Source organism: Amaranthus tricolor, chromosome 8 (assembly GCF_026212465.1).
Source record: "Amaranthus tricolor cultivar Red isolate AtriRed21 chromosome 8, ASM2621246v1, whole genome shotgun sequence".
Taxonomy (NCBI): domain Eukaryota; kingdom Viridiplantae; phylum Streptophyta; class Magnoliopsida; order Caryophyllales; family Amaranthaceae; genus Amaranthus; species Amaranthus tricolor.
In genome coordinates, this window is record NC_080054.1 from 19,048,178 (window position 1) to 19,072,527 (window position 24,350).

The 24,350-nt window shown below is 28.7% G+C and overlaps 2 protein-coding genes across 3 annotated transcripts; both read left to right on the forward strand.

The window, feature by feature from the left end:
* The first annotated feature begins 1,129 nt into the window (after window positions 1-1,129).
* On the forward strand, window positions 1,130-5,684 carry LOC130820389 (salicylic acid-binding protein 2-like). Its single transcript, XM_057685740.1, has 3 exons — window positions 1,130-1,772; window positions 4,372-4,506; window positions 5,318-5,684. The coding sequence occupies exons 1-3, from the start codon at window positions 1,317-1,319 to the stop codon at window positions 5,594-5,596; spliced, it is 870 nt and encodes a 289-aa protein (XP_057541723.1). The 5' UTR covers window positions 1,130-1,316; the 3' UTR covers window positions 5,597-5,684.
* A 4,028-nt stretch (window positions 5,685-9,712) lies between these two features.
* Window positions 9,713-19,703, forward strand: LOC130820391 (methylesterase 1-like). Of its 2 annotated transcripts, XM_057685741.1 has the most exons (4): window positions 9,717-10,124; window positions 11,958-12,050; window positions 17,108-17,251; window positions 19,181-19,696. In XM_057685741.1, the coding sequence occupies exons 1-4, from the start codon at window positions 9,849-9,851 to the stop codon at window positions 19,454-19,456; spliced, it is 789 nt and encodes a 262-aa protein (XP_057541724.1). In that variant the 5' UTR covers window positions 9,717-9,848; the 3' UTR covers window positions 19,457-19,696. The 2 variants fall into 2 exon arrangements, with proteins under 2 accessions (XP_057541725.1, XP_057541724.1); XM_057685742.1 differs by lacking the exon at window positions 17,108-17,251 and having other exon boundaries at window positions 9,713-10,124; window positions 19,181-19,703.
* Window positions 19,704-24,350: the final 4,647 nt, after the last annotated feature.

A 24,350-nucleotide genomic window follows, 5' to 3' on the forward strand; every position in this document is an offset into this window, starting at 1 on the left:
CTATATTTAACTGTAACTTGAGAATTCCTTTTTTTTTAGTAAACTTGAGAATTTCTTATTTAATTAAGTAAGATTTCTTGATTTAGCCTTTATTCGATCAATTAAGTACTATGACACATAAGATTTTGTTATTCAACGAAATGCTACCACATAAGCTTCTTTATTTATAGCTTGACATGTATAATTATACTCATACAACATAATGCATTTTCAGTGGGATATATTTATTAATAATATTTAATTTAAATGTCATTACTTTAAAATTTTAATGGTATATATAGTGAATTTTAGTGACATGATTAAATCCTTTAATAGCATATAAAAAAAACATATTAAAGTTTTTTGCAACATTAAATCTAGTAACATTTCTCATTAATGTCACTATAGACTATAGTGACAAGTATATGTCACTAAAGACTAAAAAAAGTATTACTAAATAACTTTATAATAAAATTTAAAGTATTTCACTAAAAATTAATTTTATTGTAATGACAATTTGTATGATAGTACTATTTTTAGGAAATATATAGTAGTTAATATAAATTGATGTTACATCTTGTCAAATTGGACTAAATGTATAGTTTTTAATGTTCATTTATAAAAAAAAAAATTTATGATGTTTATTTGTAAATATTAAAACTGAAACATGTGCTTTATAACCATAAAAAAAGCAAAAGGTAAATTGAACATAAAAAATATAATCTTGAATAGTCTCACTTATTTTCTATATATTGTGAATAATTTTTATTATGAATTATTTTTAAATATTTTAACCTTTGGTATATTTTTTGATGACAGTATTTTTGTCACATTTTAACCTACTACTGTAAGTGCTTATCACCAAAGAAGCCAGAGTAGAAGTACGAATAAGCATAAGGAAAAAGTGAGTATGATGACTAGTAGGTAGCTACAACAGTCGGTTAAAATATGATAAGGGATAAATTTTGCAAAACCATACAAAAGTTACATTATTTAGAATAATTAATATAGAGATTATTCACAAATGAACAATAAGTCAGATTATTAATATAATTTTAAAAAATGAAAGTATTGAAAAAATATTAAGGTGGTTGTTAACAACCCTTTAAAGTCTAAGCATCAATACAACTAATTCATTATTTGATGTCAAGTAGGTACGAGGTGGCCCTCTCCATTTAAGTTCACCACTATATACAACAATTCACATCACCCTCTTCTAACTATATATACATAAAGAAAAAAAAAAGAAAACTAAAAAAGGATATATATATATATATATATATATATATATATATATATATATATATCATAATAAGAAAAAATAAAGCTAATTAATAATGGCATGCTCTTTTGTATTCAAAAAACATTTTGTTTTATGTATATTTATTTTTCTTATCTTTTTTATGAAAGGAAAAGGAGATTCCCCAAAAAATAATAATAAGCATTTTGTGTTAGTGCATGGAGTAAACCATGGAGCATGGATTTGGTATAAAGTTAAGACCTTACTCCAGGCGGCCAACCACCGTGTGACGGTGTTAGACTTGGCCGCTTCAGGGATTAATCTTACAAGAATTGAGGATCTACGAACCTTGCGTGATTATTCTGAACCGTTGATTCATTTTATGGCATCTCTTGATGATGATGATCAAAAGGTCATTCTTGTAGGACATAGCTATGGAGGGTTAAATATAGCTCTTGCTATGGAAATGTTTCCTCAGAAGGTTAAAATGGCTATTTTTCTTTCGGCTATAATGCCTGATACAACTAATATTGCTTCCTTTACTCTTGATAAGGTAAATTTTATGCTTATGAATAATTCAATATATAAACTATCAAAATAATATATAGGATTATAGGGCTGAATAAAGTTTGGACTAAACTATAAATCAAATCGGACCAAACTGTAATTTAAGTATTTAGTCTAGTCTACGATCTACATGGTCTAGTCCGATTTATTTTTAAAAAAAATTTACGATTTTCAATCCAATCTAGGTTTTAAAATTATCAGACCAGACAGAATCGGAAAAGCGTAATTTATTTCGGTATGGTGAAAATCTTAAACAATAGACCATTAATAAGCTGGTAAGCCCAACTCTAATTTCTCATTCATTCTTCAAGACTAAATCAAGTTCTGATTTTTCTCATAATACAGTCTTACTTCATTCTTTCAGATACCTCACTTCATTCTTTAAGGGGGCCTCTCACTTCTCATTTTCAAGAGATGAATTATGTTAGTATGAAACATTATCTTTTAATGTGGTTATGATGAGTTATGAATTTTGGAGACTTAATTAAAAATTCAAAATATATATTACTCATAGTTAAAAAATGCATTTAAAAGAAAAAATTGTAGACCAGATCAGACTGGATAGTTGTAGAACGATCCAGTCTGATTTGGTGTTTTAATTGATCTGATCTGTTCTGAAAAATTTTTAGACCAAAATTTCTGGTCTGGTCTGAATTTTATGTCAAACCAGACCAGATCGAACCGTATACAGTCCTATTAAATTATATAAAAAGTTAAATATAGTTAGTATAATAAAAAAAACATTTTGTTCCAATATACTCTGTTACCTCAAGTCTATGTTAAGTCATGACCCATAATTTTTCTTAATTATCTGCATAGATTTAGCTTAGATTATTATCTTATCCATATATTTTTTACTTTCATGTAAAATATTACTTTTTTAACTACTTTTAAGTTTTAACTCAATTTACTTGACTTTACTCTATTTTGGGGTTATTTTCTTTGAACATAGGAAGTACCCTTGATAGGTGTGTGGACGCCAAATTCAAATTCCGCTTTTCTCGTACTATCACATCAATTACGCTAACTTCATTTGTATTAATTTTTAATTATTGAGACTTGTACGACACTCTTTTTAATATAAACATCAAATTCAGCTTTATTTATAAAGTGTCTTGTGAACGATTTACAAGTCTCTCTACTTCAACATTCTTGCAATGGGTTTTGTTTATCAAGGTTGTACATGCAAGACTCATCATTTTTGCACTTCGCCAATGTGACTTGTGAGAAAAAACTCACTGCAAGTTTAACATTGTTTGACCCTTGACCCTAGAGGTGTTCATTCAGGTAATCGGGTCAGTTTCGGACGGGTGTCATTCGGTTCAGTTATATTTCGGATCGGTTATTTTTCGGATGCGTGTTACGACGGGTCACACTCGGGTCGGGTCGGTTAGTCACGGTTCGGTTGACGATCGGTTATTTGAGCTATCGGGTTAGCATCGGTTCGGTGTTGGTTGAAGTTCGTGTCAAGCAGTCAATCGGTCTCGGACTGTCATCAGTTAATAATTAGTTCGATTTTACTGGGTACAGATCAGGTTTAGATATTATTTCCAGTAGAATTCGACTACGTATTACTAATTAATTACTATAGATCGAGTCAATATCAGATTAAGTTGTTAGAAATTTTTTGATTGATGATAAGATTCCCCTTAATTAGAGCAAAATCAGTTAGCGGTTTTATATCGGTTATAAAAATCAGTTGCAGTTCGGGTTCGATTTTAAGAATTTCGGTCATAAGATCGGGCGCAACTTCGGTTCGGATAATGTAGGTTCGATAAACCTAAAAAAAACATATTTTCGGGTCGATTAACTTTCGGTCTCTGTTCAGATTTTCGGGTCGGGTCACATTTGAACAGCTCTACTTGACACCCTAACAATAATAATATACATTTTATGTTATTGTACAGTTTAAACTTTAAAGACATGTTTAAAATATATGTTCGACAATTTATGTAAGAAAAATTGTGATTAATAATTTAAATTTTTGTCCATTGTTTTAAAATAAACTCAACTATTAATTAAGTCATATTCATACCATTGTGGGGACTTCCTTTTAATAATCCAAACTATGTTTTTAACTAAAAATTAAGAGTTTTTTGACGAAAAAAAAACAAAAATATGCAGTTTTAAACAAAAATTATCCTTATAGTATAGATTATTTTGAGAACTAAAAACGTAAAATTTATAATTAGATGTAAATGGACAAAAGTTTAACTTTTTGATATTAATTTTCCATTTATATAAATATATGGTATAGGAGACTTGTTTTTCATGAGCAAGGTAAACACTAAACATATAATAGAAATATTTCAGTAATGTAATATTACATTGTTATAAAAGGATTTGTTAGATTATCCTATGTATATATACATAGTATGTTTTAAGATATCAATTATCAGCTTAAACTTTTGGTACAATTAGTATTATAATACGATATTAAAAGTCAATCCAATAAAAAGTCATTTATTTATTTTGTGTTTGTTTTTTTTTTTTTTTTAAGTTCATATCTCATTTATTTTGTTAGTAAATGTGGCTAGAAAAGAAAATAAAGTTTTACTGACACAATTTCTTATTGATGATCGAAGTTCCTTGAAAGCCTAGACGAAAATTTTTTTTTGGACTCAAAGTTTGTGAGCTCAGGTGATCCAAATAACAATGACACAATACTGGTGCTTGGTCCCAAGTTCTTAGCGAAGACTTACAACTTGTCTCCCAGGGAGGTATACATAGCATTTTATCATAGCCCTAGCTAATTTCTTAGGAAAAACTAGTAATATTTTTAATTTTATTTATTTTTTATTAGTTAATTTTATTTGCAAGTCATACATATATCAAAAATTGTAACATTTTTTGAACTCATTACCCTCACAAGTTACAGACGTTAGAAAGACATATGAGTCCACTCATGATTTTACTCTAATCCCTATTCTATTTCAAAACAGATTTCTTTTTTTTTTTGTTTTTTTATATCGAGAACCATTAAATTGAAAACATGGAAACAAAGATAAAGAATAGGATTCATATTAAAAGATACTCTCAATGCTATGACCTAATAATATGTTACGCCCTGACAAACTAACAATTCATCACATAATCATCACGAAGGCCCACTCGTGTAGATAGATCAACAGGGCACTCACGAGCTCAGGCCACAAACATACGGGTGATGAGCGTTGACTTGCATACATGCTTGATGAAATTTACTCTTTTTAAAAATCATATGATATTAAAAAGATTACCCACCAAGTATTATATGCAAGTCCACAACTCACGACTTTAGTGACATGAGATCTTTCTCATATGTGAAGTGTTTCAGATACTTCCAGTCACATATAAGCCACATTATATCCAATAACCACATTCGGCTCTGATACCACGTTAAACTTTTAATTGCGTTGATTCCTTGATAATATATACCCCTATTTTTTATTTTTGCTGATTTAATTGGTTTTTAATGATCATTTATACTTCCTTGACATTGATTTTATGATGCTTTTGATTAATATAATTTGGTGAAATTTATAATGCAAGGATCTCGAGCTTGCTATGACATTAATAAGGCCAGCAAAGTTCTTCCTTGATGATCTGCGAAAGCCAGAGAAGAAGTTTACAGAAGAACGGTATGGATCAATCCCACGTGCTTATATTATTACCTCACAAGATCAACTTATTTCCAAAGATTTTCAAAAGTGGATTATCAACAATTATAAAGTTGAAGTGGTGAAGGAGTTAAAAAAAGCCGATCATTATTCAATGTTTAGCGTCCCTAAACAACTCTCTAATACTCTTTTGGAGATTGCCCATAAATAATTAATGCTCTTAAATCTTTTTAAAGTTTCTTACCTTTTATGTAAAATAAATAATATAAATAAAATAAAACTGTATTCGCTCTTTGTATGTAAATCCTACATACACGGTACAACATATATTTCAGTTGGATATAATAATATAATTATATAATAATTTAATGAGTAATAAAAGTATTTAAAGAATCATTTTTGTGTTAAAGTGAATTTCATAACTATGGAGATTTATTTATTAAGTTTATTGGTGAAATCTTTCAACAAACAATCAAAACATATACTAGAATAAATTCGAATACAAGATTTACCTAAGTAACTTATTTTTTTTTTTATAGATTTGGATGAGATTACTTTGTTAATTGCTGAAGGACAGCAATCGCTTCCTTGAGCTTTTTATTCATAAATTGAATTAAATTATTAAGGGAAATTCTATATAGTAGCATTGAACTTTTATGAAACTCCAGTGGTAGCACTTTTATAAGATTTTCCAACTTGGTAGCATCCAATTTATACCTTATCTAACTGTCATAGCATTTTTCATTAAATTCTTATCAATTTTTAATTTAATTCTTATCAATTTTTAATTTAATTCACCATTTTAACATTTCTACCCTTATTAAGTGTTGTTCTTGTCTTTATAATTTCCCTAAAAAAAATTTGAGAGCGTTACTGAATTAAATGGTGAACTAAATGTAAAATAGCGAATTAAACATTTTGAGAACATAAGAATGGTTTAGGGCAAATTAAAAAGATAAGAACCAACATAAAATAAGGGTAAAAACGTCAAAATGATGAATTAAACGAAAATTGACAAGAATTTAATGGAAAATGCTTCAACAGTTAGATTAGTCATAAACTGGATGCTACCTTATGGAAAAATCTTATAAAAGTGCTACCACTAGTGTTTGTAAAAGTTTGATACTACTATGTGAAATTTTCTAATTATTAAATGATATATTACTTTATATTCGATTATATTATTTTTATAGTTGAATCTTTATTATTGGAATATTTTTTTCACACATTATTTACCCAATACTTTATATCGCAAACTAACTATTGATATTTCTTTATTCTTGATTTCTAGTTTTGAATATCTAATCAGACACATACTTCTAGCCTAAATCCATTATCTTTTCTTCAACGAATTTATCTAGTCAAGAATACACAACTACATTCAAAATTCAAATTAAACAGTAATTTCATTCAATAAACTATTTCATACGTAATTCATAAATTCTAATCATAAATTCAAATTTCATATTCATATAAATTTATAATCAAATTACCCATTTATACTTGAACTCATAATCCTAATCGACACTCAAATTCATAGACTAAAATTAGTTCACCATTGGCTATTAATTCAATATGTATGTGTCCAAACCAGTAATACTAATTTAGGGCATGCTTAGATTGAGTGTAAATAATTAAGGTTGAAATAAAGTCAAACTAATGAAATAAAAGCACATAGAAATGCATTTGAAATAGTTGAGATAGTTGTGAAGAAGGTAAAATGAGCATAAAATAAAAATAATGAAGAAAAAAGAAGATGATTTCCCGTATCTAGGATAAATATTTACCCCACAAAATTAAGAGCTCCCTTCATTTTTCACTTTGCAATCATTCTTTCACCTCTAAAACAATTAAATTTCCCTAATTTTTCATTTATCAACTTCATTTTCTTACTTTGACTTTTTTTCACCCCTTAAATATTTACACTCAATCCAAGCATGCACTTAAGGATAAAATATTACTCCCTCTGTTCTTACAAAAAATTCTCATTAGCCATTTTAATGTGTTCCATTTGTTTTCCAAAAAGAATCTTTCTATTTATAATATAAATTTTGGGTAAAAAGAACTACAAATATTTAATAATGCTTTTGATTCTTTCTTGTATTCTTCTAACTTCGTTCAATAATATTTTTATATTTCTTATGGTCTTCAAATATTTCTCACTAACTATATAAAAATAATTTTTTAGTTTTGATCCCTATATTTTTTCCATCAACTTCCTTTAATATTCTTTAATGTTTATGGTCCCCATGTTTTGAGTATAATGTTGTGTAAGTTGTTATATTATGTTGGAGTGAATTTGAGGATGTCTTTAACTTGAGTGAACTCAAATCAAGGTGAAGATTGTTGATGTAATAGGTGACTTGAGTGCACCAATAAATTCTATGCATTAGAGAGTGCATAGAGATCTATGGAATCTCATGGGTGGATTAATGTGTGATTAAGTGTATGTCTTAAATTGGGTGTTTAAGTTGGTGATCAACGCATGTTGTAGATGGTGTGTTGATGGAGGCACTTAAAACATGAATATTATGATAATTAAAGCATGATGAGTGTAATAAGGAATTGCAAGAGGTTGTAGATGCCTTGAACGAGGCATCTAAGTAAAAACAATGTGCCTTGAACGAACAAAAGCAATTAGAGAAGTCAGTAGCTTCGGTGAAACAATGCGCAAACCAGCACATAAAAGGCTCAAACGAGCACCTGGCAGCAACAACACAGTGGGTAGTGCATTGGATCTGCTCGAACGAATAGGAGCAGGCTCAAACAAGCAAACCAATTCAGTTGGGCATAGGATGTTGTTTCGTCTATCTACATACTTGGAGCTGTTATGTTTTACCATTTATTCTTAGTCATCATTGCGTATTCCTATTAAATTTATAATTCCCTATAAATAGGGAGCTTATGTATCATTATAACATCATCCACAAAATACCCCAAGTCTAAACACAGTCATAATCTCTTCTCTATTGTAATTCTTCAATTTGAGTGTTCTTTGAGTAGCCAATATTGAGTAAACCTCATAAATCATTGTGTCATTTTTATTGCATTGTTATCTCTTACAAACATTGGTTTCATTGAAATTTTGTAATTTGTTCATCACAAGATTTTATACCCTCGATCTTGGTGATATTAAATTTTGAAACACGTAGTTTAAACTCTAATATAGCATCGATTTCAGTTGACGTCACTTATATTTTCACTTATCAAAATTTTTATAGTGTTATTTTTGTTTTGCATGATTAACATTTTTTATTGCTTATATAATCAAAATGACTATTTTAATTTATAATTATCCATGTGAGTTATACCATTAATTATTTAATATTTTTTTAAAATCTGAATAAAACTCATAAATCCTTTTACAAAAAGTTTTAATACTCTAAATTTCTTAATTCTTTTCGGATCCTGTATAGTATTCGCTTAGTGATAAATTTGTACCATTTTTTATCTCTCAGAAATTTCATAATAAGGGCTTTCTAGAGACTCCCAAGGCCCAATCCTCACATGAATTGCTAAGAATCCAATAAGCCCAACATTAATTCCTTCAAACGTGTCAATTGGACAAATACGCCCATAGTGACTAGGATGGATATCTCGTATCTGATAGCGACAAAAAATCTTATTTGACGAATTTAGGCTTTTTTTAGTATTTCGTTGTTAAGTATAGTTATGCTTTTTTCAATTTGTCTATTCAGCAAATAAATAGTAATTTTATTTACCAATATGTTTGGTCTTGGACCATTAATAATAATTTTTCTAACTTATAGCTACCAAAGGGCGAAGCTACCTGGGGGCGGGGGAAGTTCAGCTCCCTAATCGAAAATGCGATCTTTTGTATTTTTAGCTTTAGTTCTCTTGCTAATATATAATATATAGTTTAAAGAATATAAAAATATAACAAAAATTATTATAGCTCAATAGCAGGAATAACACATTTGTAAGGTGATCAAAATTCTTAAATTATTAATTTTTTTAATAATCAAATAAATTTTTTTATTATAATTTCACTATTCTTTATCTTTTATTTTTTCATTCATTTTTTTAGTGTGTGTTTAAATTTTCATATATATATATATATATATATATATATATATATATATATATATATATATATATATATATATATATATATATATATATATATATATATATATATATATATATATATATTTAAATTTTTTTTGAAAAGAGATAATTATAAGGATGTCTTAACTTTACTATATGTAATTTAAAAATTTTAATAGTTTAATTAATTTTTAAATAGTAAATAGTTCACCAATATATCGACTATTTGATCCCTAATTAAAAATCCTTGCTTCTTAATAGTAACTACTAAGCATGCAAGGACTAGTATACAAACACCCATTCTCAAATTAATAAGAAGTCTCTGTCATCTAAGTGCCTCTCCAAGCATGTTATCCTAATTTCTAATCACCAAAAATCAAAAACAAATAAAAAATATGGAAAACTGTAGCAAAAAACATTTTGTGTTTGTACATGGTGCATGCCATGGAGCATGGTGTTGGTACAAAGTTAAGCCCCTTCTCAAGGCGGCCGGCCACCGCGTAACGGCGGTTGACATGGCCGCCTCAGGGATCGAACTTAAAAAGATTCATGATCTTCAAACAATGCGTGATTACTCTGAGCCGTTGATTCAATTCATGAGATCTGTTCCTGATGATGAAAAGGTGATTCTTGTAGGACATAGTCTTGGTGGGTTTAATATAGCTGTGGCTATGGAAATCAGTGGCGGACCCAGGAATTTCAATTTGGGGGGGCAAAATACGAACGTCACGTCGTTCGAATAATTTGATCGTCGTCCGAATAATTTTTTTTTTAAAGAAAAATAGAAAATTACAAGAAAAATAGAAAATTACAATTTACAATATCAAATCCGATGTTAAAAGTTTTACAATCCAAATAATGAGTAAAAGTTTCTTAAATCATATTTGATCATTAAGAAAAAGTATTTGAAGTCAAACAATTAGTACGAATAATGTAACTAAAAATAGTCTTCAAACATCAAAATGCTAATTGTCAATTGTTGAAACAAACTGTGCTCAAAAGCTATCTAAAATGACCAAATAGTTTCGTAGTTCAGGGGGAGCTTAACATTTTTGTTCATCATCATCAAAATGATCAAGAAATATACACCACATAGTTAACACTGACTCAGTAAACCATCAAAACAATGTCTGACAAATGACTCTTCAAGGTGTATAAACAACTACCACGGGAGTCAAGGACACTCCAACGGTAGTATAGCAGCAGAACGCAACAGGTTCTTGTACAAGAATATAAAGATTATAAATAACCTACATCAGCTTTTGTGGCTCTTCCCAAATAACTAATATATTGATTAAAAGCTCAAAGAGACAGGCTGTCATCAAAACAACAGAATGATTTACTCCATATGTCAATGACCCTTCAAAAAATGTTGATAGGAGACTCAATAACTCCTTTTTACCACCTTAAATGATACAAAGCTATGCCCTTCCAACGCTAACATTATCTCGTGTGAACTAACTCTCCACTGTAAACATGCCTTTAGATCATTACACATGAACTGATTCAAACCTTCCCTTTGCTAATGTAATTTCCCGCACAAAGAATTCTTAGTACTGAGTATCATGAAACTGAATAAAATCACGGAATTCTACAAGACCTTAAGCTAACAGCCCACAATCAAAGTACAGCGACAATTCATCTAGCTTTGGGAGAATATCATACCTATTAAGTAACAACTTGCAACCAATGAGACAGCATCACAGTCACAGCAACTCCATCAATTAACATCAATTAACATTCAATCAACCAATGAGACAAAAAAAGAGCTTACAAACCCACAACTCCATCAACATCAAGAACAAGAACAAAATTCATGGAAGAAAACGAAAAAACAAGAAACAATACAGTAAATTATCTTGCAAATTAAACAAATTAACAATCACAATTACAAATTAACAATTAAATAAGTAATGGAAGCATGGAACATTGGAACTCACAATTGACGAAGTGTACTGTCGTGTACTCGTGTCTGTGAGAAGCGAGTAGGCTGTAGGCAGTAGCGAAGGCCGAAGAAGACTAGAAGAGGAAGAATTCAAGAAGACAAGAACTGAAGAACAGTCAGTTTGTGCTGTGACCGAGAGCGACGAAGGACGAAGTGACGAACGGTTTGTGGAAGACTGTGAGCGACGAACAGGCAGTGGCTGTGGCGACTGGCGAGTGGCGACGAAGAGGAAGAGGAAGGCTGTCGTTTGTGGGCTGTGGCGGTGCCGCGGTGGAGATTTCAGATTTGGGAGAGCCGGAGAGGGAGAGGAAGAGGAAGCCTGTGCAGTTTAGGGTTCGATAACTTTTTTTCGAAATGAGAAGGAACTCAGCAGACGTAGGCAGTAGGCTGCGGTTTTTAATTTTTTTTTTTTAAAGGTTATTAGCGACGGGATTTTTCGTCGCCAGGTGGTCGCTAAGTGGTCGCAAATTTTTTTTTTTTTTTTTTTTTAAATCTGATTTATTTTTTTCAAATTGGGGGTGCCACTGCCCCCCCTTGCCCCTAGCTGGGTCCGCCACTGATGGAAATGTTCCCTCATAAAATTGAAGTTGCTGTTTTTCTTGCCGCTTTTATGCCTGACAGTCGCCACACTCCTTCCTTTATCTTTGAAAAGGTATTGTTTTTTATCCCTTCCTTGTAGGTTGTAGTTGTAGGGTAAATCCGCGATAGTAGTATAGAGCGATCGTGTTGGGATATTTATCGCATATCGATGAATTAAAAATAATATAAATATTTTATAAGTTGTTAAAGTGCTTGTTTTCATCGATATTTTGATTCTGGAATGATATCTCTTTGGATTATAAAGTATGTACACCTCGTGTTTTACGTTTATATGCCGACATTCTCAAGAAATCAGTGCTAGAAAAATAAAATTTGAATTTGTTAAAAAATAACACTTACATTATCCCACATCGAGTAATTAGAGAGGTTGACTAACATATAAGTTTAATAGACTATTTTTTCCATTATTAATTGATTTAGGACGGAATCACATCAAATTTGTAAGCAATAAAATCTCCTTTTATGTGGGTCTTATATACAAGTCTAGTAATAGATATTTAAGAATTTGAGTTATTCTACCATTATTTTAAAATTAGTTAAAATTGAAATTTTGAAAATTTTGAGACTCAAACCTATATTCTCAAATTTTTTATTTATAATTTAATATATATTATAAGAGTGTGGAGTCTTTGTTCAAAAAAAAAATGGAAGTGATATTATATCATTTAGACTTTAGAGCAATATTTTTCTTCATAAGTCTTGTATATCCACTTTCTTTCTAATTTGTGTTTGTTACTAATAATATTGGAACTACTCTGGTGAGACTATTAAGAGATCGTTTTTTAATGGTATATACAGTGGTTTTAGTTATATATTTATTAGACCCTTTAACAGCTTAATAAAAAATTATACTAAAATCTTTTGCGATATAGTTACTAGTGACATTTTTCATAAATGTAACTATCGACTATAGTAACAATTACATATGTCACTAAAGACCAAATAAAGTATCATTAAATCGCTTTATAGGGGAACTTAAAATAATAACCAACAATTATTACGCTAAAAATATAAATCAGTGACATTTTTTAATGTCACTAAATCGTATATCGCGATTTTGTTGTAATCATCATAGAAAATTTTGATAAATCCATTTAGTTATTAAATTCCTATCAATTTTTAATCAATTTCAAATTTCTATTGTTTTTTTTTTACTTTTTTTAACCAAAAAACCATAAATATGAAACAAAAAACTGATTTTTAATTTTTATTAGTTGATTTGCAGAATCATCATGTCTTCAATAAGTTTGACAAAATTGTTATTTATTATAGGTCGTATCATATGAGTTTGAATAAAATAAAAACAATAAAAAACCACAATAATACCAAACCCACCCTTAGTTAATATCATATTTTCTATTTTATACGGGTTTTTAATTAAAAATAATCTAAAACGATTTTATACGGATATATTTTATATTTTATATACATAATTCTAAACCTTAGTTGTCTTCTATCTACACCCTTCATATTGCTAGATTTACTGCACTTTATATATAAAGATGTCCAATAAATATATACTTATACGATTTTACTTGCAAGTCTTGCCTATGACCTGTCTTCCAAGCACATATACATTATTTTTTCTGTTCTTTTAAGTTTGCACCATAAATTTAAAAATATAATACTTTTTAAATCTAATTATAATGCAAACTCGCAGTGGCAGGAGTAAGAAAGAATTGTGATGTGTTTTATTGGAATGTGAGTACAAGAGCAATAGTGTAATATAAGTAGAGTGGTACACACCCTATAATACAACAAAATCTATGATAGATTTTGATTTGGCTTTTGGTCTATTTTGGCAAATTATTAGTAGTCCAAAAGAAAAAAACACAAAATCAAGAATCATGCCATTATGTGCACTACGCAAAAATTTAACAACTTGTAACATTATTAGGAAGCTTTGGGCCCATATCACTTTCTTCTAGAAAACTACTGAGTATGCCCAAAACATGTACAATCAAAGTATTATTACGCATATCATGTTCATGTTCGTCTTTATCTTGTAAAGGGTCCAATCATGGGTGTTAGGTAGGATAAATATTTGTCTAGAGTTTATAACTACTGAGTTAGTTAATATCTCAATTTAGCAAAGTTATCGTAAAAGATATATAATACCGTCTGTATAATAATTAATTTATTTTATTTTTATATGTTAACTTTAGCATGCATTTTTTATTAAATACTTCTTTCGTTCCATTATATTTGTTATATTTGACATTTTACATAATCTAATGTGTTGTTTTGATTATTTATATATTGATTTATACACATTTAAACTAAAAAAATTAAAAGGATTATAATAGTATGAGATTAGACGATTTAAACAAGATATCTCTTGACTATATTTTTCCTAACACATTAGTTGCAATATATTAAATAAGCTGAATGATGAATAGTGTCAATAATTATTATTTAGCGAATATTTTAAAACGGAGGAAGTATTAGATTACATTTTTATTAATGAAGAAGTGTATGACGCATCTATATTTATAAAGAAAATTATAATATATAGGAGTCATTAATCTATTAATTTTCATTCAATCGCATATTAAAAACCAAAATCAATTCTCTATTTAGACTTGAAAGGGCCTATTTATTTTATTTTGTTAGTATCCAACAAATGACAAAAAAGGCAATTGGTGCAATTAATACTTCCTCCCTTCCTGCTCTGATATTACTCCTATAGTTTTTATTCATTTGTTTTATAATACTTGCCTATGTTAATATCTCATAAAGTAACTTATAAGTTGTTTTATCTACTCATGTATACTCTATTTCTACTCGGTACCTCACCAAGTCTAGCACTATTGTCATTATTTAAGGACAATAATAATATTTATTTTTCCGTATAGCTACATCTTCTTTTCTTTCTCGAGTCGCGGGATTCATTTGGCCGCACTCTTCTTTATGGGTATGATTTGCCGTCATCCTTCCTTCCCCAAACCCTGTCCATAGTTTTTTATGAGTGGGATACACTAGGTAGGATGATGATGATGATGATGAATATTTGACTATTAACCAATCAGTTTCTTAATGCTCGTGTTAAGCCGAAATAGTATAAGTATTATAAAACAAAGGTAGTACTTCGTGTTTATAAAAAAAAATAAAAGTCTTACTTTTAATTGATATTTTTATAATAACTTTTATCTTTATCTTTATTTAATTGATATATACTCCTAATTTTTATTTCCAACGGTAATAGGTATAATTAAAATTTCAATCAAGTGACAACAAATATATGTTATATCTTTAACTTGCATTCTAATCAAGTGACAACAAATATATGTTATATCTTTAACTTGCATTCTGTTGTTTTCATTTTTAATACAAACTTAAAAATCAAATAATTTTGATTTTGAATTTTTAGAATTATAAAAAGTTGATATTTAGACAAATCTATTAAAAATCCATATATTTTTTCTTATAGATTGATTAAAATTTATAGTCAAACTTTAACACTAAAATTTAAATTTTCTATTTGAGGAGAAAATAAAAAAGATAAAGGGAGTACTTTTTGTTATATTTGTCTTTCGTTAGTTTGCCTAATTTATATTTATGCGAGAGCATATCTTGTTTTAAAAAAAATAAATAAATAATTTTTTTAATTCCAAAAAATTGCTTTTTTTCATAGCTGTTTGGGGACATTATTTAGACAAGTATAGAAAATGATAATTCCATTACAAATACAGTCGCACAAAGTGTATGAATGTAATTATCAAAGGGGACACGATAAATTCAAATTTTTGTCTCAATTATTTAATACCATGTGTATAATCAAACAAAAAAATATCATTTTCTACGAAATTGTCAAGAGAAGTAATTTTTATTTTTCGAAAAACAAGAGAAGTAACATCCAATAAATTAGGACTCCCATTTACTTTTTGTGTCAAAAAAACTAGCTCTAAGAGCACTTTTAATAGTGATTAAAAAAGAATTTTCTCACTAATTTCTTTTTACACTTTTTCTTTTTATCACATTAAATTTTGCATAAAAATATAATTAATTTAATTTATCCCATTAATGAAAAAATAAAAAATTTCCTCATCACTTTCTCCCTCATACTTTTTTTTACTCTACCCCTTTTTTTTAACTTTTTTATTTGTTATTTTAAAATTTATTTTGGATAGTGGAGACCTTGTGTGAAAATCCCAAAATTTTCCGCTCGAGCACTCTCAGAGTGATGAGTAAAAAAGAAATTTCCTCACCAATCTCTCTCTACACTTTTCCTTTCTACCACATCAAATTTTATGTAAAAATTTTTACTAATCTAATTTATCCTATCAATGAGAAAACAAAAAAATTTCCTCACTACTTTTTCCCTCCTACTTTATTTACTCTACCTCTTCTTTTTAATTTGAAAATTTATTTTGAATTGGAGCCCTTGTGAGGGAGTCCCAAAAATTCTCACTCACTTTAAACTTTTTAGAAATATTTACATATTTTTTTTTGTGGATTTTTAATAATGAAAGTAAAAACCTCCTAAAAAAATTTTCACTCAAACAAAATCTCTACAATAATAAAAGTGGTCTAAGAATATAAATGTAGGAATATGTTTTTCCGGTACTTATTTTAAATTTGTGTTAATTTTGTCTCACTTAATTTTTCATCTTTTTTATTTGGTAATATTCTTTGACAAGTTTTACAAATTGGTATCATATCACAGCAAACGCCCGCATATATATATATATATATATATATATATATATATATATATATATATATATATATATATATATATTAAAGATTTGTCATTTCAAATTCTCACAATGAAGTGAAATATTGTCAATTACTTTTTAAAAACTAAATTTTAAAGACGTTAAAAGGAAATAATTTAAATTCAAATTTAAACACTAATTAAATATCAAGCCAAGACTATTTCACAATTAAGGTTCTCTGGCCCAAATCGAACTTAAAATTTAAAATTTATTGAACTTCGAGTTTGAATCTAGCTGTGCTTGAAAGTTTTGAGTCGACTTAATGCATATGTTGGTTTAGCATATTATTAGCGTATAAATATATATTATTTTAGAATATAAAATTATATACTTGTATGAAAATACAAACTAAAATGAAGGTTGAGGTAATTATGTTGGTATATTACTATAGTTTATGGCAAGAATTCAAGGACAGGAAGATTTTTGGTTGGACACAGAGTTTAAGGAGGGTGATGGTGATCCAAAGGAGACCCCCACGACCATGCTATTCGGTCTTAAATTCTTATCCAAACTCTATCATTTGTCTCCTTTAGAGGTAATGGAAATCTTAACACTTTATATTTCTTCATCAATTATTCATCAATTAAATCATCAAATAGTATATTTTCATGATATTAATTTTTTAAAATTTTTAATTTTATATAATTCAATATATAAATTATCAAAATAACACAATGAGTTATGTAAAAAGTCAAATATAATAAATATAATGAAATAACAACAATTCTTACTTAAAATCGTCTTTTCTAAAGACGGTTCTCAAAAGCCCAGCCCATTATATTGATTTTAAAAAAAAACTTGACGCACGCGTGTAAGTATAATGTGAAAAGTTATATAATATATTTGGAGTTATAACAACATTTATTTGGGGTTTTTATATACCGAACTACATATTATGTTATAACCACAAATATATGTTGTTATAACCTCATATATATTATGTTATAACCTCAAATATATATTGTTATAGCTTCAAATATATTATGTTATAATCCTAAATAAATTATGTTATAATCTTCAAATATATGCTGGTATAACACCAAATATATTATGTTATAACCCCAAATAAATGTTGTTATAACTCCAAATATATTATGTGACTTTTCACATTGCAATTACCCGTGCGCGTCAATTTTTTTTTAAATTAATATAATGAGTTGGGTTTTTGAGAACCGTTTTTAGAAAAGACGGTGTCTCGAAGAGAGACCCATGAAATAAAGGAAGTACTTTTCTTAGACAAGACAATATGAAGTGTATTTTTCTTAAAAAAATGGGAACTATTACATGAAAACTATGGTCATGATTTAATGCAGCAAATTGATTACTCATAGTCAAAGGTAGCTAATCAGTCATAAATTACGTGCTTGTTCTCATTTATAATAACAATGTACTTAAAGAGATGTAAAGAATGACATCTTTTAAAAAATTCCTTTATTTTTAAACTGATTTCTACGTTGAATTTAGAGAAATTAATGTTTGTAGAATTATTTTTAAAATTTTTTAATGTAAGTGTGTATTAATTAAATAGTTAATAGATTTAATAATTTATTGATGTTAATATTACTGGTTATCATGTAAAGTATATATACTTAGCAAAATTATTCTTGTAACCAAAATATATATGGAATTAATTATCTAAAAATTATCATAAAATAGTAAAAATTCAAAGTGTGAACAATTTTTAAAAATGCAGAAAGTTGGAATTAGAACTAACAAAAAAGAATACAGAAAGTAATTTATTTAAAAATAACATATCATGCTCTTATTAAATATTTTAGTCTAAAATAATTTTAAAAAATTATATCTTTATAAAAGTAAGACATCAAAAATTGACTGATTGAGATCAAATGCCAACTATTAGCAATATAAATACAACCAATAAGACAAAAAAATGTAACAATTTAGGAAAAAATAAATTCAATCAATTCAATTAATTTAATTAATTTATCAAAAGCGAATAATTCAAATGCATTTAATAATAGTCATAGTCATTGATTGAACTCAACAGGGCGAACAAAGATAATGGGGCGTTTTTTGCAATTTCTTTGAAATGAGCCTTTATGTACATTATGAATTATTAAAGAAAATTGTATTAATAGTAAAAATATTTAATATTAAAATGTATAATTATGTTATAAAAAATGAAATAATTTATGCTTGAATATTCGTTCATAAACAATAATAATTACACAAAATTCATCTCATAATCAAACAAATCTATTAAAAGCGAAAATTTAAGTAAAAACTGCAAATAAATTTGATTTTCCTAATTTTTGGAGCCCTAAGCAGTCGGGCATCTAGAACTGCCCATAAATTCAAAATTTGACTCTGATCCGAAGAAATTGGGTAGGATCCTATACCCGTACCCATCCTAGCTCAAAATTGAATCATGTTTATAAGCAATTACTAGGATCCATATTATTTACTAATGTGTTTATTACTTCCTTTGTTGAATGTAAAAAAGGATTTGGAGCTTGGAATTTCATTAATAAGACCATCTTCATTATTCCTTCATGATCTATGCAAGCCTGAAACAAAGCTTTCGGATGAGAAATATGGATCAGTAAGGCGTGTTTACGTAGTTTGTGAAGAAGATCAAGCAATATCACAAGCTTTTCAGCAATGGATGATCGAAAATGGAGGAGTTAAAGAAGTGAAGGAGCTTAAAGGTTCAGATCATATGCCTATGTTCTGCATGCCAAAACAGCTCTCTGATTGTCTTCTAGAGATAGTCACATAATCTACTACAACCATTATTTGATTTGGTGGGTCTTTATTGATGGAGATTTTGAGTTTGACATTTGGGTTTACTTTTATCATATGGGGTGTATAATAACTTTTCAATTATTTTGTGTTGAGTTTATTTTCAAGTTGGATTATTTATTGAATTTTATGAATGAGATCTTCAACTTTATGATGTTATTTTGGAGATATATTGTAATTCGGTTTATGTGTTTCATGATTATTACTTATTGTATTATAGTTGGTATCAAAGTCACTCTGCAACCTGATTAATTCGACAAGTTAATATATCTAACAGAGAATAAGACCTTAGAGATTAGTGAAGTTGTAAATTGACAACTTTAAAAATTAAATCTTTAGTTTGGGGTAGCTTTTTAACATAGGTGTTGTGTATGAACCTAAGCGGATATAATATGAATTAAGTAAATTAGGTTGGACCTAAGAAAAAATTGTAAACTTAAACATAATTGGGAGGAATTAGGGGTAATGAACCGTTTGACAAAAGCATGAAGTTACAATAAGAGATGTTGTGAAATCATATAGGTTATATGTGATTGTGATATTTCCGAGTAGATATAGAGATGCGTCATAGTTTCTAGTAGACCATTTTACTCGATTGTAAGGATTATATAATCCGTGTTAGTAGAAGGAGACAAACTAGAATGATTAAGAGACTCTAAAACGAGTAAGAGAAAAAAACTATTTGAGTTATAAAAAATTAGGAAAATTCTATATACTAACTCTAGGTATTGAGTTTTTCACGTGGTAATTAAAGTTTTTTGAAGTCCACATGGTAACCCTGAAGTGTACCCAATTAAACCTCTGTAACCTTTTTACTCAGAAAAATGTTTGGAAACCGTCTATTCGTAAGGGTTTCCATGTTAATGAATTCAAATATCAAAAATCATCCCAAAGATTACATTTTTCTTAATTTCCTAACCCTAATTCCCTAATTTCTCTAATTTACTAACCCCTAATTCCCTAGCCTAATTTGTTGGGATGAGTTATCCCACATCGATAAATTGAAAATGGTGTGCACGCTTTATAAGCTATTAGAGACCTTCTTCCCATTTCCATATGGTTTTGGGATGGTATATATCTCCTTGGCTCATGAAGTGTGTGCACTTGTGTCCCCCGTTAATATGCTGGCATTCACAATAATTCCAGCCTAATTTAACATAGTATCAGAGCCGATGGTTCGATCAATAATTTTAAAAAAAATGGTAGGTTCGAAAAGAATCCCTAATTGATTACTCCCACATGCGAACTTGACGGGGGTTCGCATGTGAGGGGGGGTTGGGATGAGTTATCCCACATCGATAAATTGAAAATGGTGTGCACACTTTATAAGCTATTAGAGACCTTCTTCCCATTGCCATATGGTTTTGGGAAGGTATATATCTCCTTGGCTTATGAAGTGTGTGCACTTGTGTCCCCCGTTAATATGCTGACATTCACAATAAGTCCAGCCTAATTTAACATAATTCCACAATTTTTTCAAAGTTTGACAACAATTTTCGAGCATTCAACTATTGATGGATGAATTTCGAAAGTTTCTGGGTCAATTTTGTTTAGTTTACCTAAGAATTTCGTTTGGTTTAGCAAGCAATAAAGATGAATAACTTTAATGTTGAGGAGTTTGAAAAAGTTTTGTCAAACTTTGAGAAATTAGGGGTGGAAAAATTAGAAAAATTGGGGAATTTGGGTTAAGAAATAGGAATTATGTAATCTTTAGGATGATTTTCAATGTTTGAATCTCAAAAATATGGCAACCCTTATTAATAGACTGTTTCCTAACGTTTTTTAGGTGAATATGTCATGAAGGTTTAATTGGATAAACCTTAGGATTACTGCGTGAATTTTAAAAAAAAAACTTTAACTACCACGTGAAAAACTCAATATCTCATGATTACCACGTGAAATTTCTAAAAAATTATTATAATATTTGAGACTATTACATTGAGAATGAAGCTATGATATTTAGAAACTATTTGACCTTGTATTTGATTGTTATATTTGAGTTGTTATATTTTAGGATTCCCTAGTGGAGAAGTTTATTAAATATAAATTAGTATATTCATATTTGTGAGAGTTTGCTTTAAAGGAATTATGCCAAGAAACTGTATTTGAATTATAATACGAGAAATGGCTAATATTATCCTATGTAATAATTTACTTGAGAACTTTGTAATTGTATTTATAGTATATTGTATTTTCCTTTTCTTTTCTTTTGGCCAAATAACATGAATTTTAGTTGTAGTAATAGATTAGTTTGTAACATATTGTATTAGTTAGATATTGGTGTAACCATTTGTGAAAAATTTGGCAGTCATCATTTTGATTGTCGTGAGGTAAAAATTATGCTATGTTTTGAAATTGTGATTTTATTTGAAAATTTAAAATTTACTCAAAGTTAGTATTTTGGCACATTTAAACAATTTAATTTTATACTTGAGTCAATTCTACCATTGTTTTAGTTAAAACAAGTGCCAAAACTCTAGTCATAGAGATAAGTTTGATCGCATTATCGCATATGTCATGCCTTGTATGTTGTAGAAGGAGAATGTGGATGTGTTGAGTTGTGGTGATTTAAGATTTGGATCACTATATGTGGTGATCAATGTGGAGCAAATAAAATGCATTGGACAAATAAAGGGAGACTTTGATCAAGGCATGAAGAGGTTCTACAAAGGCGTGGACCATACCTTAAACGAGACAAGGCATGGGGAAGGTTGCCTTGAACAAGGCAACAAGAAACAGCAAACAGAAAAGGTATAGCTGAAGCTGCTCATTCGAGCAAGAACAATGCTTGTTTGACCAGGCTTGTTAGAAGCAGGCAGTAACTAAAAACTCAGTTGCTCATTCGACCAAAAGTAGTGCTCGTTCGAGTATCCTGTTCAGAAAGGTCAACGGTCAGTTTTTTTGCATTTCATTTCTTTTGAAGGTTGCATTATATCTACGAGTTATTGATGCATTATTGTTGATTCTAGACTATTGTATGCTTTTTATTTAAAGGCTTATGACTTTATAGAATAAAAACACACACAATAAGTGGTAACGGCTAATACATAAAGAGGGCATAGGGAGAATACCAAGAGAGCTTTCTTCTTTTGGCACTAGTATTGGGTGATCTCCATTATTTGTGAGATCTTTGTCTTGCGAGTTTTTTCTCAAAAGGGAGGGTTATTTTTATTAAGTGTATTGTTGAATCATTAATAAAGTAAACATTGTTTGAAGGGGGAAGTATCCAAGATACCTCATTATATTGTGTGTTTTGTTTTCATTGATTTTTCTTTGTGTTTTGTTCTTGTTTCTTCCTCTTAAACACTTTCATTTCTATTTTAAAACTAATTGAAGTTAAGAATTTGAAAATGACTTATCAAACCTTGTTATTTTGAAATTTTTCGTTATGATTTCAAATTAAAACTATAATTTTTAAATGAATTACTTGTTTCCAAACATGTTCTTATGAATTTTAGTGAGAAATTGACTAGTTAAGAAATTATATCACGATTACATATCGAATAATAAAAGGGGATGAGGGATCTTAATTTTATTCATTTTATCATTTTTTTTAAGTACATGGTAGGCTGGGAGAAAGAAAAGCTATGGGTAAGGACAGCGAAAATCGAATATAAGACCTTGCCTAAAAAAAATGGTATATGCTCCAATTGTGACAAACTCAATTCTACATTTTATTAACTCTTTTACTAAGATGCATTTGGAGTAGGTTAATCAATTAATAAGTCGTAGTTTTAGACCACGTGAAGTATATCAACCCAATCACCATTAGTAACAGATACACTATTTTGGTTTGAGAGGTGACTTTGTAGAGAAATTTAGTAATCATAGTAGTTGTAACTACATGAGTGGATAGTGTTCGTTTTATAAAGGGATTGGCCATTCTGATTTTTATTATACGCTATATTATTAATTGAATTTCTTAATACACATTAAATTATTTTTTAACGATTGTGATTTAGAGCAAGAGATATTTGCTATGTTTTGAGGCGAATCATCGTTGAAATATTAGTTAATGTTAACCGAAAGAGAGATAGCCCTCAAGCTACGAAGCTTCTTCTCAACTACATACTTAGTGCAAACGAATACCTAAAATTTGGTTTTCCAACTACTCTTATGTGATATTATCTTCTCAATTTATGAAAGCATATTTTCGTGTATATTTGTAAAATGTTTTACAAGAGATATATCAACTTGTTTAACCTTTCGTAATTGACCATTTTTCTGTTATGAATTTAAATTGCAAATAATTTACGACGACAGTAGACTTGCGGGTCAAATAGTAAAGTGACATTATCTTCTAAAATCATTATTTTATTGCACTTTAATAATTTATTTCAAGTTAAGACTTTTGTTAGCATTAGATGAGTTGATAGCTTTTTGATAACCAAAAATATTTGTTTCGAGTTTAATATTTATGTTGAGATATTTATTGAGTTACAAATGAGATTTTCAATTTGATGATTTTGTTTTGGAGACATATTATATTAATATTTAGGTTTATACGTTTCATGCTTATTACCACTTTAGTCTAATTAGATAAATATAAAGAGATATGTTAGAGTAGACCACGAAACCATAATGGTTGGGGTCTGGTTAGCATTCACTCTAATACCTACTTCCAACGTTCTAAAAAATTAGTTGTTACACTGTCGTTTATCTCTATTAAGTTTTGTGACATTGAGAATGTTACACTGTCGTTTATCTCTACTAATTTGTGATTGAGTTTTAATCTATAAGTTAAAGCATAGTCAAGCAAAATTTTATTTGATTCGTCTCAACACAAAGATTATTATGATATAATTTTTTATTATACACAATTAGAGATATTCAAAAAATTAAATTAGTGCATTAAACTGCGTGACAAAGCA